The 19,442-nt window shown below is 40.7% G+C and overlaps 1 protein-coding gene across 2 annotated transcripts in view; it reads right to left on the minus strand.

The window, feature by feature from the left end:
- Positions 1-19,442, minus strand: part of VWF (von Willebrand factor) — a 202,486-nt gene that overhangs the window by 133,950 nt on the left and 49,094 nt on the right. For both annotated transcript variants that reach the window (XM_027838876.1, XM_027838875.1), the window contains exons 7-10: positions 11,721-11,937; positions 6,890-7,012; positions 5,872-5,983; positions 4,096-4,142 (exon numbers count right to left, since the gene is read on the minus strand). In XM_027838876.1, coding sequence (XP_027694677.1) covers positions 4,096-4,142; positions 5,872-5,983; positions 6,890-7,012; positions 11,721-11,937 — 499 coding nt within the window. The remainder of the gene's footprint in view (positions 1-4,095; positions 4,143-5,871; positions 5,984-6,889; positions 7,013-11,720; positions 11,938-19,442) is intronic.

Raw genomic sequence — 19,442 nt, forward strand, 5'->3', positions numbered from 1 at the left:
AGTGGCAGTAGCAGTAGTAGTGGCAGTAGTAGTAGTAGTAGTAGTAGATAGCTAACATTTATATAGCACTTATTATGTTCCAGGCACTATGCTAAGCACTTTACGATTATCTCATTTGATTCTAAGAACCCTGAGAGAGAGGTGCTATTGTCCCTATGTTTTGTTGTTATTATTCAGTCATTTTCCGATGTGTCCAAATCTTCACAACCCCATTTGGGGTTTTCTCGGCAAAGATACTGGAGTGGTTTGCCATTTCCTTCTCCAGCTTATTTTACAGATGAGGAAACTGAGGCAAACAGAGGCTAATTGACTTTCCCAGGGTCACAGAGTTAGTAAGATCTGTGGCTGGATTTGAATTCAATTCTCCCTCCTCCAGGCCCAGTTCTCTATCCATTATGCCAATAATCCACGCCTTTCCTGGTTCTCTTTAATTTTAATGCCTTCTCTCCAAGATTACCCCAATTTATCCTTGTTTGTACATAACTCTTACGTGTTGTTGTCTACCCCCATTAGGCTGGAGTGCTCAAGAGCATGGGGGTCTGTTGCCTTTCTTTGTCTCCCAGTACTTAGTACAGTGCCTGGAACATAGGACGCCCTTAATAAATGCCAGTTGGCTGATTGACTGATTAAATTACATGACTAAATTGCATGATTAAGAGGAAAACATTTGCAAGATGTGTAGCATCATAGAAAAGTGAGGTTTTTGTTCTGAGCATACATATTTAAGGTCCCTGTTTTTTGTTCCTAAGTCTCCAACTGAGCGCTCATTTATTTGAGCTAATTTAGTTTTTGTCCAAACCATCCAATCCTATTGTTTTCCATATAATCCAACTAAGAAAATATCAGTGTCTGCTCTCACAAATTTGCTTACCTCCCTATGACAAACATTTTTGCGAAACAAATACAAAGCCAAAGGATGGGAGGCTTCTAAAGTGCCTTATTGGGCCTTTGACTTCATTTCTTTAAGGATCACCCTGATAATATTTAGATCCCAATAGCATATGAATATATGAATATGTTCATAGCTATCACCAAGCCTACAGGTATAGATGTTTTCATCAGAAAAAAAATCTATTTTTTTTTAAATAATGCCTTTGGCTTAAGGGAAGATGATTATTAAATCTGAAAAATCAGAAATGACTGAGATGCATTGGGGGCAGCTAGATAGTACAGTGAATGGAGTGCCAAGCCTGGAGTTAGGAAGACCTGAGTTCAAATCTGACCTCAGATACTTACTAGCTGTGTAAGTAAGACCCTGGGCAAGTCACTTCAACCTGTTTGCCTCAGTTTCCACATCTGTAAAATGAACTGGAGAAGGAAATGGCAAACCACTCCAGTATCTTTGCCGAGAGAACTCCCAATGGGGTCATGAAGAGTCAGACACAAGTGAATAACGGCAAAGATGAATTACATATGCAGACAGGCGATAAGTCAGAAACTACAAGCAGTCTCAAATACCTTGGACCTTAAGCTATTACATTTTGAAGAAGTCCTGAAGCAGAAAATTTTGTCCTGGAATTCAGAGACATGGTTCAGAGGCAAAGTAGTCAGCTAGAAGAATTGAGAGCTGGGATGTTGGTTTGGGTCCTGACACCACCACTAACTTGGCAGAGTTCTATCTTTACCCCGTCATGACAGTGCCTGGCTTCTAGAAGGTCCTTGATAAATGTGACACTTCTCTGTGCCTCAGTTTACTCATTTCTAGTTCAAAATCTACAATCCTATTATCCTATGAGTGTTTCAGGTCCCTTTTATTCTAAGTGCTCCAATTCTAAGTTTGGCTATCCAATTGCTGGAAATGCTGCTAGGATTAGATAGAACTTGAATCCCATATAATTAAAGGGAGATATTAGAACTCATTGGAAATCGCTCTGGAAAAAAAAGGGAGTAACAGCTTCACCTAGAGGGCTCCCCTCTGTGATAGGAAAGCACGAGAGCTTTGAGACAAGTACCCAGCATTCCCTCCCTGGATTTTACAGAGCTCTGGCTGAGCCCAAACTCTGATAGTCTTTTCAGGGCTTCTCCCACCAATTTCCACTATCCTTGTCACATTCTCTTCCTTTCCCTTCTGCCATGATTCCAAGCTCTTTTTCCTAATTCTAACACTTAAAATAATAAAATAAAAATCTTAAAAATTGATGTGATCCATCAATTTATTTCTCTGAGATAGTTTCCTTGTCTGTAAAACTGGGATGGTGTTTGCACTGCTTACCTTACTGAATTTTTGTAGGGAAAGCTATTTATAAACGTTAAAGCACAATATAAATGTACATTGATATTGCTATCATCAGTCCAGCTATATCTGGGTGTAATAATTTCTCTTAGTATTGCCTATATCAAATGCAATTTAGTTAATTCAGGGACACTAGAAAGCCCCCAAGGCAGCTAGCAGAGCAGTGGATAGATTGCCCAGCCTGGAGTCAGGAAGACTCATCTTTGTAAGTTCAAATCTGGCCCAGTCTACTAGCTGGTCAAGTCACTTAACCCTATTTGCCTCAATTCCTCACCTGTAAAAATGAGCTAGAGAAGGAAATGGCAAACCACTCCAGTATCTTTGTCAAGAAAACCTCAAATGGGGTCATGAAGAGTCAGACATGACTGAAAAAGAATCGAAAGAAAGCCTCCAACTATTCCCATATGAAAAAACCTCCCTCATCCCTAAGCTGATGCTTGAAATTCTACAGTTAGAGTTGTATTCTTTTGGCTTATGACTGTATCCTCTGTTAAAATACAAATCTCTCTGGGAGGGAGTAATTTATTAAGCCAAATTAATTGTTCACACCTTGGTGTGAACACATTTATTAAATCCTTTCTGAGGATATTTTTGGTCTGGGGATGAAGGAAGATGGGAAGTACAAAAGGAGGCAAGGACTATGTTCAAATCTTACCCGGCACAATTTTGCCCAAGACCGGATCTATTAACCTGCTCTTGCATGAAGACACCCTTGTACACCAAGCCAATTTCCCCTAGAGCACCACCACCTCTATCCCCCGTCCTTCCTCTCCCTAAGCTTACATTAGAGTTTCTTTAGTTTTACAACCCCTGTATCAATCTCTTTTGCAACATATAGTCTTAGGGAGTTGCATAGAAGGCCAACCGACAAGTTAAGAGACTTGCCTAGGGTCACACAGCCATCTCGAACCAGAGGCAGGACCTCACTGACTTTGAAGTCAGCATTCTATCCACTCCATCCTGTTGCCCACAGTGTAACCATCACTAACGTTAAACTTTCCAAGTGGGATTGCTTGGTGCTGTGGTTTTCAAAAGTTTTTAGCCATGGCTAGTTCTTCTGACTGGGTATTTAGAGGATTGTCCTGTCTACTTTAAGTACAAGATCCCACAAGGTCCCTCATCCCTCCAAGTCCAGCATGTATGCTTTTAAAAATGCACTTCCTGTTGGCTCCATCAGCCCTGACTGTTACAAGTCCCTACAACTCCACCCAAATTATTCCTCTAGGCAAGCAAGCAATGGAAAAGACATCTATGGCTGTATTCTCTCTTTTAATCCCTAAAGTACCACAGATTTATGAAAGGAGTCTATTTGTCCAATGGGATAAAACAAAAACCCAAACTGAGTCTAATTGCATTTTCTCTTTTAACCTCCATAACTAACACCGCTCCTTTCCTTCTCTCTTCCCACCTCTATCCTAGCTCCTAGAACATAAATCTTCTGTTAGCCCAGAAGCCTTTAGCCTTGCAGGCTTCTTAAAGCTAAGTTACTGCAGCACCTAACCAGTAAAAAAAGGACGTGTCTGTAGCTATAACAGATTGCTGTTTGGTCTTTTTTTTTTTCCAGTCATGCCTAACTCTTCATGAATCTACTTGGGTTTTTCTTGGCTAAGATACTGGAATGGTTTGCCATTTCTTTCTCCAACTCATTTTACAAATGAGTAAACTGAGGCAAACATGGTTAAGTGACTTGCCCAGAGTCACACAGCTAATAAGTGTCTGAGATCAGATTTGAACTCACGAAGACAAGTCTTCCTGACTCCTGGCTCAGCACTCTATCCACTGTGCCACCTAGTTGCTATAATAGGAGACAACTCTCTTCTCCAATTCAGAAAGAAGTGGGATTGAAGGCATGCAAGATTTACCAGGGCAATCTTCATTACTACAGATCCATAGGCTGTTCCGGCAAATGCTGTCAGAGAGAGAAGAAACACACACACATTGTAAGTACAATGATGTAAGTACAATAGATGAATTCCAGCCTCAAAACTAATGCTTCACTCCCAACTCAGACTGCCATGATAAAGTACTAGGAAATAAAGTCAGGAGAAGTTCTCCTACATAAGACCTTTTTTGATTCCCCTTGTTACCAGTGCCCCACCCTCCATGCCCCCCAAAAATTACCTTACATACATTTTGTATTTATGCATATGGGTTCAAGTTGTTTCCCCGATAAATGTAAGCTTCTTAAAGGCAGGGAGGCATTCAATGCTGTCTTTTTCCAAGCACCTAGCTCAGTACCTGGCACACAGCAAGCTCTTGACATAAAATACTTGTTGACTGACTGACAAAAATTGATTCATTGAGGAGCAGGCACCAGAAGAAACATTAGGAAAAAGTAACAAAGAAAGTGTAGGGCTTTAGAAAATCAAAGGAATCTTTGAAATACAGGGTGTATTTCAAAAGTCTTAGTATAGTTTTAAGCTACTAAAGCTTAAGAAGTCAGTATAATTTTAAGCTTTAATAGTTTAAAACTGCACTAAGACTTTTGGGATGCCCTATAACATGAAGGGAGAAAACCCTGAGTTACAGGGCAGTACAAGAAAGAAAATACAGGGATGAAGGTCCCAGACATATAGTTAAGAGCCAAATGACTCTTGGCAGGAGAAGAAGTTTAGGGATCTCTGATCTCTGATGATTCTGGAATTATTAGGATTCCAGAATTCTTATGCCTAAATCTTCCACCTGATCCACATGAAACAATAATGGGGAAGGCCTCTCTTAAAGAGATTAGAGGCAGAAGCCAGGGAAATGAGGAACTTTCAGAACTATTGAGAGATGGGTGTCTCATCACAAATGCTAGGCAGCCCAGAAGAAGCTAATGGTCACCAGCTGAGGGCTACCCAGAAGTGAAAGGTAAAAACACGCAGGTTTTCAAGAAGAGATGGAGTAAGGTGATGAGAAATGGTGTGTGAAAAGGGCCCCTGCAAAGTGTGGTTAACGAGAGACAGCTTTGGATTTTCTCCTCTGCTGGATTCTGTTGTTTCCTACTACCTTGCATGACAAGGACACACAGACAGACAGACACGGACACACAGACAGACAGACTCGGACACACAGACAGACAGACAGACAAAGACACACAGACAGACAGACACAGAGACAGACGGACACACAGATGCAGACACACAGACAGACACAGACACACGGACAGACGGACAAACAGACAAAGACACAGACAGACAGACACACAGAAGGACAGGACAGACAGACAGACAGACAGACACGGAAAAGAACTGTTCAGATAAGATACTGACAAGTCTTGGTTGACCAAGTTTTTGTTTTCATTCTTTAAAGACCTGAGATGAGAAGCCAAGCTTGCTGTTCACGTATCAGCTTCCTTCCCAATTCCCCAGAATGATGAGTTTATTCCAACTAGATCCCTTTTGCCTCCACACTTGTCCCCTTCCCAATTCTTTAAATTCGTTCTTATGCCATCTAGAACCAAGTCCTCCTAAATTATTATGTTCGTTCTTCCCTATCCTGTCTCCTACTCTGCCCCTTCTCTTATCTCCCAGGTGCCATCGCACCCATCCTGTCCTCATGCAGCTTCCACCTTCTAAAAGGCCCCTCAGGCAGCTTCCACCCTCTAAAAGGCCCCGCGTCCATCTTCACGGCTCATGCTTTTCTGATCTACCTACCACGTGTTGCAGTCCTGGGAAATGGAGGACCCAGGCGGATAGTGTTTCCCAGAATGCACACAGGAACATGCTGAGCTTTCCACACAAAGACCGTTGTCAAGTAGCTTCCCCTCTGGTTCAAGGACAAAACAGCAAAGTCTTACTGCTTAGATAATTACATTACACACTATGCCATATGTAATAATCTTCAAAAGCCTTACAAGTTAAAGCTCTTAGGGACTCTAGATATTATCTAATCCAACCCAATCATTTTATAGATGGGGAAACTGAGTCCCCAGGTAGGGCAAGTCAATTTTCCAAGGCAACACAGGGATTAAGAAGTAGAGTTCAGTTCTCAGTTTCCAAATTCAATGTTTTTATAGGGTCTTTCTAAGAAGAGTTCACAAAGCATACATGGCCTTGTTCATCCTTACATCATCATCCGAATCTACAGAGGGAACAAGGACAAAAATACTGAAGCATTAGGAGGCAAGGGGTCTTGTCCAAGGTTACGCCAAAGTAGCAGGGACAAAGCTAGAGGTCCTAAGACCAAAGTCGCTGACCAGAGACTAACGGTAACTTAAAATGATACTTTTCCCCAAATCTAACAAAATGCTTTCTTATTGTCGACTGTCCTTATATCCGGATCAAAGCTATTTTTCAGCTTAGTCAAAATGACTAGCTCCGGAACTATTTGGAAGAGTCTTTCCTCAAATGCCAGCCACGAGTTTCACTGCCCATTAGAAAAAACAAAAGAGTAAAACACAAACACATGCTCCCTATACAAAGTTACCTTTGGAGCCCATACCATTCCCCCTTTGTTGTCTTAGACAGAAGCACTTTCATCCACACCAGCAATGGCAAAATTTAAAAGAAAGTACCAGCGCTATCCTGATCACACTGTACAAAGGCTTGAGATAAAAAAGAAAAGGCCTCTGATTTCAGGCACAGGAGAACAAACACAAGTCGCCTTCATCTCACACCCCAGAACCTCTGCCAAGGGATCTGGTAAGTAAATAAAGTGATAAAAGTGTATTACCAGGACAGCTGCAGCCATCGATGCATTGGTTCTGACATACTTCATTGATCTGTAGGCTCTGACAGGTTCTGGCGCAAGGCGACACACACTCCTTATACTCCATGTCATTGGGACATGCTGGCACTTAAAACAAAACATTAAATCAGTAATAACATACACAAAGCCTTTATATCAGTCTTGCCGGCCCCAGATTTTTTTCCAATTATCTATGGGACTCCAAGGACTAATCAGAACTCAAGGCTCAACATTTCCCCCATGGTCACCCCATCTAGGCTCAGCTCAATTTTCCCATCTCTGTTGAGATATGCTTCTGGGGCTGCATGACTTTGGATGTGTCCAAGGTCATGGACCTCTCTCCCATAATCCCCTACAGAGGGTGTGAATTTCCCAAACAAGTGCAAATTTCCCCTGATCCCCATGTCCTTACTGATATGGCCTTTGACCAGGCAGCAGCAGTGAGAATCATCAAGGTGTTACCACTTTGAATTCTATCATCACCAAGTTCACACACTTGAGTCAGCCTTTGGGACTGGCCTTTTAAAATGAGGTGGGAACTGACCAGGAACAAATACAGAAAGAAATGGAGACCTGAAGAGAATCTCAGAGAAAGGTGCGATCCTTCTGAGGGAGAGAACACCATAAGCTCCAGAAGTACTCTAGAGACAGAATATGGAGAATCAAGACAAATTTATATTATATAAAATATAAGGAGATATATACACAGAAGGAGAAACTGAAAGAGAAGGGACACATAGACAGTGACCCCTCCCTCCCCTACACATACATTCAGAAAGAGTAGATATAGAGACACCCAGAGGAGCCCAGCCATAGAGATTTCAGGCTGCCACTGGCCTCTAGGGAATGTACATCCATATAGATTCTAGAGGGAAGCACATAGCAAGGGTCATCAAAGGAGAGAGAGAGACAGACAGAGGGAACCATCTGCACTGAGAGGTAACTCAGACTCATCCCTTTCCCAATCATGCAGTTGAAAAAGAAGATGGACCCACCAGAAAGGAGGGTTGTTTAACATCCTGGAAAAAAAAGAAAATTCTTATGCTTTTTGGAGTTGAAATAACTCTTTTTAAACTTTTTAACTGTCAAGGGGACTCATGTGAGCCCACTCTATGTTGTTATTGAATAAATTAATCTATCTGATTGGTGCCTTATTATCCTAACTGCTTAAAAGATAGCTGAGGGCCCTTTTGGAGAGAACTATAAACAAGTTTCTGATGTTCCTAGAAAAAACTTGGAGAGAGGGATCCCAAAATGAGCCAAAGTCTGACGTTCCAATGAAAGCCTTGGCTGGGGACATGAAATATAAAGGTTTTTATTGAGAAAAACTCTCATGGTAAACACAGCACAGGATGCTAATGACTCACAGGTGACGTGTCCATTTCATTAGGCCTCTACGCAAGCTCATAAACATGTTCGACCTTTTACTGACTGGTCACTCTGTTCAATTAATCCATAAATCCTACTGCTACTTGCTTCCTGTGCTGAATCCCTTTTTCTCCATATCTCCCATATTACATAAAATATCATGACCAAGTAATCTCTGACTAACTCCCAGTTGCCACTCCTTTGTCATAAACTGTCATTTGCTATAACTCAGTATTGCCACTAATATTTTTCTCACCTATTGGTTCCACTGCATCACTCCTTTTCCATAAAAACTCATTTTTTTGAGGGTCTTCCCCTCCCAGATTGGTTTTTTTAACTAGGTAAAAGTGGTCATTCTCTGCCTCATTTCTTACCTAGCTTAATTACTGAATGGGTGATGCCTCAGTCAAACTGAAACCTGTTAAAGACCCTATTAGCTTAAAAAGGCCAACATCTCAAACTGCATCCAGAGCCATCTCTAGTCATCCTGATCTGTATCTGGCCACTAGACCCAGATGGCTCCAGAGGAGAAAGTGAGGCTGGTGATTTTGCACAGCCCTCACTCAAATCTAATTCACTTGCATGTCATGGCATCACCTCCCTGACGTCATGGTCCTCTTCAAGAACAAAGGACAAACAACAACAACCTTTTCTGTAAAAACTCATTAATGTCTCCCTAGAACCTACCATATTAGGGCTAGAAACCTACCTTTGGCTTAAAAGTTCTTAGTTTACATTCTGTCACTGAGCCCACTTATAAAGTATATGATTGTGATTACATGGGCTCTACAGTCACTAAGTATATCACTTATATAGCTCTACCCTCTTCTTCGCTATTCAGGCAAATCTCTCTTCCAACCTTTACACCTTCCCTTATGTTGTTCACTTTGACCAGAATAAGCCTCATTAAGTATAGACCCATCTGCTTGTGAGTCATGTCATGTTCAAGATTGTACTAAACCGAGAGCCATTTTGGGTTGAAAAAGACTTAATCTTAGAATGACCCAGAAGTTCTTGTGGGGCCCTCAACCAAATCCAACCACCCAGGATTCTTTCCAAGTAAAGTACTTAAAATGTTCTCCATTATGTTTTTCCCAACCTTCAAAATTCCATCCATAATTCACCTTCTCCACAAAAGCTTCTTTGATTAGAAATCCTGCCTGGTACTAATCATTCTCTGCACTCTATTTTTCTCTCCACTTTCATTTTGCCCAGCTGAAATTCATTACACTTAATGTTTATATCTTCCAGTGGGACTATTCTCAAAGTATATATTCTGTAAATCTGTCTCCTGTTACCCCCATTAAATTGCAAACTCCTCCCAGGTTAGGACCCTGCCTTCTTCCTCTCTATACCCACATAGTGAAAGTACAATGACCAATGACCAAGCTCATAGGTCAAGGGTTGGAAGGTTCCAAAAAAACTAGTTAGTCTGATCCCCACATTTTACAGATGAGAAAACTAGGCCCAGAAAGGTTGTGAGACAGACTTTTTTTAAGAAAGGTCTCACTAGTTGTAAGAATCAGAAACAGGATTTGAACCCAATATCTCTGGTTCTAGAGTCAATGCTATTTCCAATGTACTATGCTGCCTTGTGTTCCCTGCTGGGAAATGTAATGTATAACACTGCTTAGAACATCATTCCACCCCTTCCAAATATATATTCTTTCTCCCCACTTTCAAAGAATTCCACCCACTTCAGGACTGAGGACAAGCCCAGATGCTGAAAGTCACCTTTTTCTCACCACTAGGCCATAGATTTTTAAAAAGGACCTAAATCACGAAGGGCAAAATGCATTGTATAACTATTTCTGTTCCTGTCCTCATCAGTTTACATACTAATGATGTTGCACTATATAGGTCTATCTGCATTGATCGTGACCATCTAAAAATATAAACAGGTACCTTACCTGCTTCAAGTTACTCTGCAAAATAATGACCCTGGCTCCTGGTTCAAAAAGGGAGTTAACTGATTTTGCCATTTGATGGTTATGATGATTAGATTTTCAATGAGTAAATTATAAGAACAAAAAATAAAGTCTATAAGCAAAGATTAAAGGAATGGAGACTATTCCTCCCAGAGAATAAAAGTCTGCCTTAATGGAGACAGTGGACCTTAATGTGAGTCTTCAAGTCATTATGTGGACAGTTTTGATCTACTCCATCCTCCTCTCCACTGAGGACAGTCAAGGCAGAAATAGACTAGAATTGCAATGAAAGACATAGGTTAGACATGAAGAACTTCGGCAAAATCCTACAATGGATTACTGAGAGAAGCTGTGACTGAATCCTAATAAGAGAAGCAATCTATGATGGAGGCAGCTGCATACATTAAGGGAGGGGTGTGGCTTTTCCCTCTCACAATTTCTATGAGTTCTGTGATTTGTGCTGCTGCTTCTGATAAATAGCAGAGCCAGGACCAGGAAGTGGATGCAGAAGGTTGGCAGAGACCTCTTGGGAATTCTGGTTAGGAAGTTAGCAGCTTTTGTGGACTGATCTGAGATTTGATTTGTTTACATTGCTTGGGAACAGAGTGCCTCCTTAAAAGCTGGGTCTGTGTTATTGCCTTTTTTTTTTTAATCTCCATGAATGGCACATAGAAAGCACTTAATAATACTTGTTGACCAACTGATAATGATACAAGGGAACAGATTCCCAGAGAGAATGCCAAGAGAATACTCAGAAAGAGCTATCTCACTAGGGTGGATGACAAATTACTACAATAGGAAGAAAGATCACAGGAAAGAAGGTATGTATCCAGGTGAGCATTTACACCTCAGAATTTGGCACATTCAGGATGGTTTCAGAAAAACCTAGAAAGACTCACATGCACTGGATGCAAAGTGAAGGGAGAACAACCAAGAGAACATTGTACACAGTAACAGCAATATTGCATGATGATCAACTGTGAATTATTTAGCTATTCTCAGCAATACAATGATCCAAGATGATTCCACAGGACTCATGATAAAAAAACGCTCTCCACCTCCAGAGAAAGAACTGATGGAGTCTGAATGCAGATTGAAGCATTCAATTTTCCACTTTATTTTTTTCATGAGGTTTTTTTTGGTCTCTGTCTTCTTTCACAACATGACTAATATGGAAACATGTTTTGCATGATTGTGCATGTATAACCTATATCAAATTGTTTACCATCTCAGGAAGGGGAAAGAGGAGGAAAAGAGGAAGAGAATCTGGAACTCAATTTTTTTTAATGAATGTTAAATAATTGTATGTGTAATTGGGAAAAATAAAATATTTTTAAAATAATTTGGCACATCTACAAATCAGAACTTGACTTATTGTTTTTTGACTTAAGAAAGTGGTAGAGAAGATACTAATAATGTAAGTTAAACTTTAAAGAATATCCTGTGAATATAACCCCTCCCAGAGAGCTGGTTGTTAAACATTTACCAACATACCACATAATGCATCCCACTTGACTTACAGCATTTGCTATCACGAGTCCAATCATTCAACACTATTCCCTGCTGGGCACAATTCCGGGCATATTCCAGGAAGATTGAGCATGCACATCCTTGTTCTTGGGCACAGTGGCATATGTCTTTTTCACAAAGGGCAATAAAAGGTTCAGGATCCACTAGGGGATGGCATTGGGCAAACACTGAAGAGCTTTTCAAGGTCTGGCACCGTTCTCGTAAATCCTAGAGAAGCAAGATTATGGGATTAATATTTACAGACTCCTGGTCTCTCAGAAGTACAATTCATCCAGTGGTAGAGAAATCATTACCTAACAAGCAGCCCATTACACATTTGAACAACCCTAATTATAAGTTTTTCTGTATACTAAACCAAAAGCTCTCTAATTCCTGTCTTTTTGTCTACTGCAAAGCTGATAAACATGAGACAGTCTGAGTGATGAAGGGGGTTGCCAAAATGAATTCTTTTCCTCCCATCTCACATCTCCTTTTGGTTTAGCTGGTAGGTTTGTCCCTGGGATTATCTGCCTAATTATAGGTTAACTCCCATTGAATATAGTCAAGTAGGTAGCTCTTTCCTCATAGATGTCTGCTGTGGCCTGGGCCTAAGGTTAAATTTCAAGGCTGCTGAGGCTTGTGAGCTACTAGTGATATCGGTCATAGAAAAACAATAGACCTATTAATGAATTTTATCACATTATTAAATGTTAACAGAGGTTATCACATTACTAGACTACTAACCGTACAATTAGTTATTAGCTGTAAGGACATTGTCTAGGAATTGCTGAAATACGTATGGTTGTTCAACAAACATTAAGCTCCTGATGTACGCAGAACATTGTACTTTCCACTGAGAGAGATACTCAGTTTAAAGCAAAATTCCTACTTCAAGGAGGTTGTAGCCTGGGAGAGGGAAAAGTACCTGAATAAATAAATATAATACAGATTGTTACACAATACATGCACCATGAATTGAAAACAAAGCTGTAGGTAAAGTTAGCTGTTTTTATAGGGAGTTCTCAAGTGAAGAAATGCTTCCTGGTAATGCATATCACCAACTGTTCTGCAAGGTACAGTCTTTTTTTTTTTTTTTAGGCAATTGGGATTAAGTGACTTGACCAGGGTCACACAGCTAGTGAGTGTTATGTGTCTGAGGCCGGATTTGAACTCAGGTCCTCCTGACTCCAGGGCCAGTGCTCTATCCACTGCACCACCTAGCTGCCCCCCCAAGATATAGTCTTAAACTGTAGATGTTTTGTTATCCACTCATGAATTGTTTATGCAATATTAATAATTTGCATAAGGGAGGTGGTCCATATATACTCAGCTTATTAGTCCTGTGAATCCTGAAGAACTACGAGTTACACAAAAATAGGCCAGACCAGCAGCCCCAACTTGGCGTTATAGAAAAAGCTCTGTATTCAAACCCCATCTCTGCCACTAACTAGCTGAGCCTTCAATTCCCTCACCTATAAAATGAAGGGGTTGGACCAGAGGATCTCTAAGGTGCTTTTCAATACATCAGTCATGCTCCATCCCAGTCTCCCTCTTCTCAGATGCTGCCTTGAGCCAGAAGACAATATTTCCCAGTCATCCTCTTAGGTCACTTATGCTTTCTGCTTACTGTACTTGGAAATTCTGCCAAGCAGTCTGACATTGAGGCTCTGCACAACCTGCTGATTGAGGGAGTCACACCTTGATCCCACTGCCACCTCCTGAGACAGGAGGTTAGCAACACTACCACCTTCTGCAGAACAGCCCTTGGAAAACCAAAACCTAATTAGAGAACAAAATATTCACCCACTAAAGCCCAAGGGAGTTAGGAAAAGCAATAGCATCTAAACTTTGTAAAGGGAAGAGTAGGTGAGGATAAATCTGTCTCCCATGGCTGAGAAGCAGAGAGACACAAATTAATGAGAAAGACACAAAGTAGTTATTTCTCAGAGATAGAAATCTTTAAAATTTTTTGGATCTAAATAAATATTCTTTGCTTTTCAAAAAAAAGTGACTTCCTTAATTCTCAAAAAAAAAAAAGAGAAATCTTTAAGAGTCTAATTCATTTAGGTATAACTTTTTGACAGCCAGTTGTGGCCACTATCACTACTGTTTGGTAAAAAAAACTGTACAGAAGTTTTCAAATAATGCATAAGGAATCCCGTGGGGAAGCTCACTGTGACCCAAGATCCATGCTATTGCAGGCTGAGTACCCTGGACCTCTGCTTACCTGGCACCAAAGACATGAAACTGGGTATGCAAGGTATACACTTACACGTCCAGGTATCCATATGCTTTTGATCACCTTCTTTTGAAAGCTAATATCCCTCTAACTTATTTTAGTGTACTAGATTAAAATTAGTGGAAATACAAGGATTTTTAATACCCTATAGCATCCTGAATACATAAAAATAAGATTAACATGGATTATGTTATACTGGAATGGAAAAAAATGTACTCAATTTAAGATTTGCCAACTCAAAAAGATTTCCTTATTGGCAAGCCATCCTGGAGGATAGAAAATCCTTGGTCTAGATGGTTTACAGGCATTTTACAAATCAGAGCTCTGTTTGTTTTAGGTTTCCAGCAGTTCCCCCCCCCCAACCAAAGAAGGAACTTCTGCCCAAGTTTTGAGGTGCCAAACAGGGGAAGTAGAAAGGCAGGAGTTGAGATATGAGCAGATGAACATGCAGACCAGATAATGAGAGGAAAGAAGACAGGCATGTGACAGGAGTCTACTGGAGCTAAGAGCAGAGTGAATGAGCAGTTGTGGCAACTGGTGAAAGTCAACTCTACTCATTAACAGCTCCTTTCTTTCCCCTGTTTTTTCCAAAGCACAAGACTGGGAAATTTTCCACCCACACTTTAAATATCAAGCTCTTTTTTCCAACAACTACCATCCTACCTGGTGAAAATAGTTTGGAAGAAGGGAGGAAAGTGTAGCTGTAAGCCTCATTGCAATCTTCTGTAACTTGTTTGACTGTCTGCATTTCTATGTTACTTGATACTGCTATTAAGCTAAATGGCCATTAACTGTGACTTTTCTAAGCCCACAAATTTATAGTTTGAGACTGAGAGAAGCTTGGGAGAAGAGATTTCCCTGGTTTTAATCCAAAATTGAGGTAAGCCATTTAATAAGACAGTTTGCGATTTTGGAAATTTACTGAGACATTCTAAAGCATACCCACTAGACTGCACCTGAACCCAGAGAAAGAATTAATAAGGAACTGAGTCAGTAGTAGAGGGGTAGGGGTTGGGATGGCTGTCTTTAACTGTACTTTATATCACACACCCACACCCCATATAGCTACATTTTTTTTTTCAGAAAGATTGTGGAGAATGGTTCTATTATTCTGGATTGGGGGTGGGTGGGGGTAGTGTTGTATATACTGCCTGCCTAATTAAGAAATGACTACCATAATAAGCAATGGTGCCAGATTCCAGTCTCCCCCACAAAGTTGAAAATAGACTCTATACAGGTATTAGCGGGGCTCAGTTGGTCCAATGTTCAAATGTATGACATTGGAGTTTGTAAGTACATATAAACACTTAGAAAGCTGCTGGTCTAGACCCTATCTCCTATTCTTTATAACCTATAATATATGTGTGAGGTACAAAGAACTCTGGGTTTGAAGACCAAAGATTTAAGTTCAAATGTTGGCTCTGCTACTTAATACCTGTGTGACCCTGAGCGGGTCTGGACTTCAGTTTCCTTATGAAAGGAAACTTTCCGGGCAACTTCGCATTTTCCGTCAGTGGCTCTGCTTGGTTTTGACTCCACAGAACAACTTGCTTCTTGGCACCCTACCTTCCCCTTTTCAGTTTCCTTTTGTATATTGTCTTCCCAATTAGATTGTAAGCTCCTTGAGGGCAGGGACTATCTTTTTTTTTTTTCTCATTTGTATCTGCAGCACTTAGCACTGTGACTGGCACATAGCAGATATTGAATACATATTTATTGAATTGAATTAAGAGGGTTGGATAAAATGACCCCTAAGAGCAATTCCAACTATAAATTTTATGATTCCATAATTGAATGATGCTAGTAGGGAGAGTAGGGTTCTCTTTGAAATGTAGCCCAAGGACCCTTCATCCTAGAATAGAAACCATTACAAAAGATTACTCTGATCATGCTCAAACATAGCAGGGTTTCTCCAGTCCAGAAGAGTGGATTCCCAATCCATTTAAGCAGGGTTTGCTTTACCTAAAGATGACTCAAAATAACGAGACTGAGTAGTTTTCCTACTTCATACCACAACTGGGAAGCTAGGAGACGGAATAGTTTCTGTCCAGATCTGGACTACACCAAGGCCGTTAGTCCTCTGACTAGCTAAGATTTATTCGATCTACTATTTGTCCTACTTTCTCCAGTAAGAGTTGTTCATATTCAAACTCTTAAAACAAAAAGTAAAGCTGCAGAGTCAATTTGAAGTCATGTCGCCTAAGTCTGAATCCATGCTCTGCCACTCACAACCCATGTGACCTTGGACAAGTCTTCTGACTTCTCTGTGCCTCAATTTCCCCATATGTAAAACAAGGGAGTTGGACTACATGATTTCTGAGACTCCTTCCAGTTCTACACCTATAATCCTATAATCTTCACCTTCTGTGTGCCAAGAGTGGAAGGGGGAGAGGACAATGAGAGATTTTTCCTTCCTGAGGTCATTGTTGCAAATCACTACCAACCAGACAGTTATGACCTAACCAGGAAATTAGCCCCACCAACTTCCTACTTTTCTCACATCATTTTCTTTACAAAGCATATTATCATGGGTTGTGTTATTATCAGAATCACAAATTATTAGTGATTGCCCCCACAATTGCCTTTCTACAGATAGGAAAGCTGAAGTCCAGAACTGGGGAAGAGAGTAAAGCAATAAGACTATGATAAACCTAGAATTAGAAGTAGCAATATTCTACCCTATCCCCCTGTCTTGGCCACCAAACCCATTCCACTCCTCCCCTACCCTTCTTCTATAGTTCATCCCTATCCTAATGATTAGCAGGACAGAAGGTACATTTATCCACCACTCCTCTCCAGTGGTTGGTGGTTGTCATGGCAATTTAGCAATTTCTACCACCATTTTTAGTAGTTTATGATGAGTCTAAGCAAAGTTTTACCTCAAGCACAAAAATGTTAGAGGACATTGACAGGACTGTCATAGGCCACACATCTATCTCCCTTTTCCTCTCCTCCTCCCTCTCGAATTCTATACTCCAGTGTTTCTGACCTCTAGCAACAGCCAGTCCTTCAACAAAGTGGAAACTTTGAGGTGGTCACAGAACTAGCTTCCTTCCCTTGGTGGCCACCCTATGGATCACAATTCCCCAATATCCCCAGAAGAAGCTGGTGAGAAACCTTTTTATGTCCATGAGTGAGCTTCCCAAAACCACACCACAGGTGAACTTCTACCCTCTTAAGGTTACCCCCTACCCAATTAAGTTCTGGAAGAATATGTAAAAGACATTGTGCTGAAAAGAAAAAATACTATTCTTATCTAACTTTGACTTCATTGGTCCAGACTCCTCCAGAAGAGGGTGAGTTTTCCTCCTAAGAATCCCACTTTTTATTTTTAATTAGTTCAAATCTCTCAGTCCTTGCTGGCATGGTACACCATGGTGACAGAGGCTGAGAGGTATGATTATTTCCATCTTATCACAACACTTGGTCCTCAGAAAAGCAACTCATCACATAGGGAAATTGTATTTTTATCATGTGGCTTAGGATATAATTAGTCAGCATTTATAGTTTCTGGTTTGCCTTTTCTACTCCCACCCCCAAACAGACCTAAAGAAAAATTCTACAAAGTGACTTCATAGGCATTTTCCTCCAGAAGAGGACAAGTTTAATTTTCCAATTAAACCCTGACATCACTATTGAAAGTGACTTGGAATGATTCCAGTACCACCACTGCCAATCCCTGTAATAAAGGGTAAAACTGAAGTAGGAGCAGGGAAAGGGCTTAGTATTAGCAGAGATAAATGAACATAATTGCAAAAGGATGCCAGTTGCCCCAGGTCTGAGGATCCCAAAGCTCTACTACAAATCAGGCCTTGTAAATAATGATTTATCATTAGCAGAAGTCCCTTGTGAATATTACTCCACTGCCTTCCCAGTTCATAATCTGCACTGCAGTCTATGTAAACTGATGGAGTACAAAGAGATAGGTGGAATCCTAGGTTTGGGGAAGTTTTAGTCTCTAAACTACCCTACTCACATATAAAGGACAGAAAATAAAGTTGAGCATGCCAGGGTATTAACACAGCAATGGCCAATGCTGAAGTTTGACAAAAGTAGCCTAAAGCCTTCTTGCCTTCTAAGGAGTGAAGCTAATTGTGTTCCTCCAAGGCCCCCTGAGGTAAAATGTAGGCCATTTTCAAAGATCATTTGCCAGAATAGCCTGTGAGGGAGGAGGAGTTTCCTTCAGAAACAGCCACCTCCCATCTTAGAACAATGGCCCAGATGTACCTAGGCCAACCAACTAGAACCAAATGAATGAGTTCCCCTCCTCCCCCAAATCAAAGAAGGAATTGGAATCTCTATGCATAAAAAAAACCCAGAGAAAATTCACACACTGTAGACACAGCCCCTCAGAGATTAGGATTAAGAGAGGAATTCGTCATAATAACTAGTGTTCATATAGCATTTGAAGGGTTACAAAGCACTCCTATGGGGCTTCTTTATGGGTCTATATTTCCATTTCCTCTTTGATTTGTACAGTCGATATAATCACATCAGTTTACGTAGATTGCAGTGCAGATTGTGAACTGGGAAGGCATTGAAGCAATAGTCACAAGGGACCTTTATTACAGGGAATCCCAAGTGGGGTCATGAAGAGTTGGACACAACTAAAATCACAGAACAGCGACATCATACTAAGCCCTGGGGATACAAACAAAAATAAAATAGTCCCTGCCTTCAAAGAGCTTACATTTTTGTTGAAGGAGGCATGCACATAGAAAGGTATATAAAACCATACCTGAAATAAAGACAACGTAATAGTCTTACCTAGGGTTGGTAACTAGCATCTTGGAGCAGGGAGGGGTGGGGTGATCAGGAAAGACGACATATAGAAGGTAACACTTGAGCTGAATTTTGAAGGAAACTAAAGAGATGAAGATGAGGAGGGAGTGTATCACCAGCACAGAAAACCAGCCAGCCCAAAGACACGGATTTAGGAGGTGAGGTATCATCTCTTCATTGTTCAAGGAATGGCAAGAAATCTTGTTTGACAAAATGGTAAAGTATAGGAAGGGGAGCAATATGTAATAAGGCTGGAAAGGTAGATTGGGTCCAGGTTGTGAAAAGGATTTAAATACCATGTAGGAGAGTTCATATTGCATTTTCAAGGCAATTGTGGGACTAACATGGTCAGGCCTGTGCTTTAGAGAAATCACTTTGTCCAGCAGGTAGGGGATGTGTTGGAGGGGAGGGGCTTGAAACAGGAAGAGCAGGGACAACTAGGTGGCGCAATAGATAGAGCACCGGCCCTGGAGTCAGGAGCACCTGAGTCCAAATTCAGCCTCAGACACTAGATAACTTACTAGCTGTGTGACCTTGGGCAAGTCACTTAACCCTAATTGCCTCACCAAAAAAAAAAAAAAGAAAGAAAGAAAAAGAAAGAAAGAAAGAAAGAAAGGAAGGAAGGAAGGAAGGAAGGAAGGAAGGAAGGAAGGAAGGAAGGAAGGAAGAAAGAAAGAAAGAAAGAAAGAAAGAAAGAAAGAAAGAAAGAAAG

The sequence above is a fragment of the Vombatus ursinus genome, unplaced genomic scaffold (assembly GCF_900497805.2).
Source record: "Vombatus ursinus unplaced genomic scaffold, bare-nosed wombat genome assembly UNPS02014830.1, whole genome shotgun sequence".
Lineage (NCBI taxonomy): Eukaryota > Metazoa > Chordata > Mammalia > Diprotodontia > Vombatidae > Vombatus > Vombatus ursinus.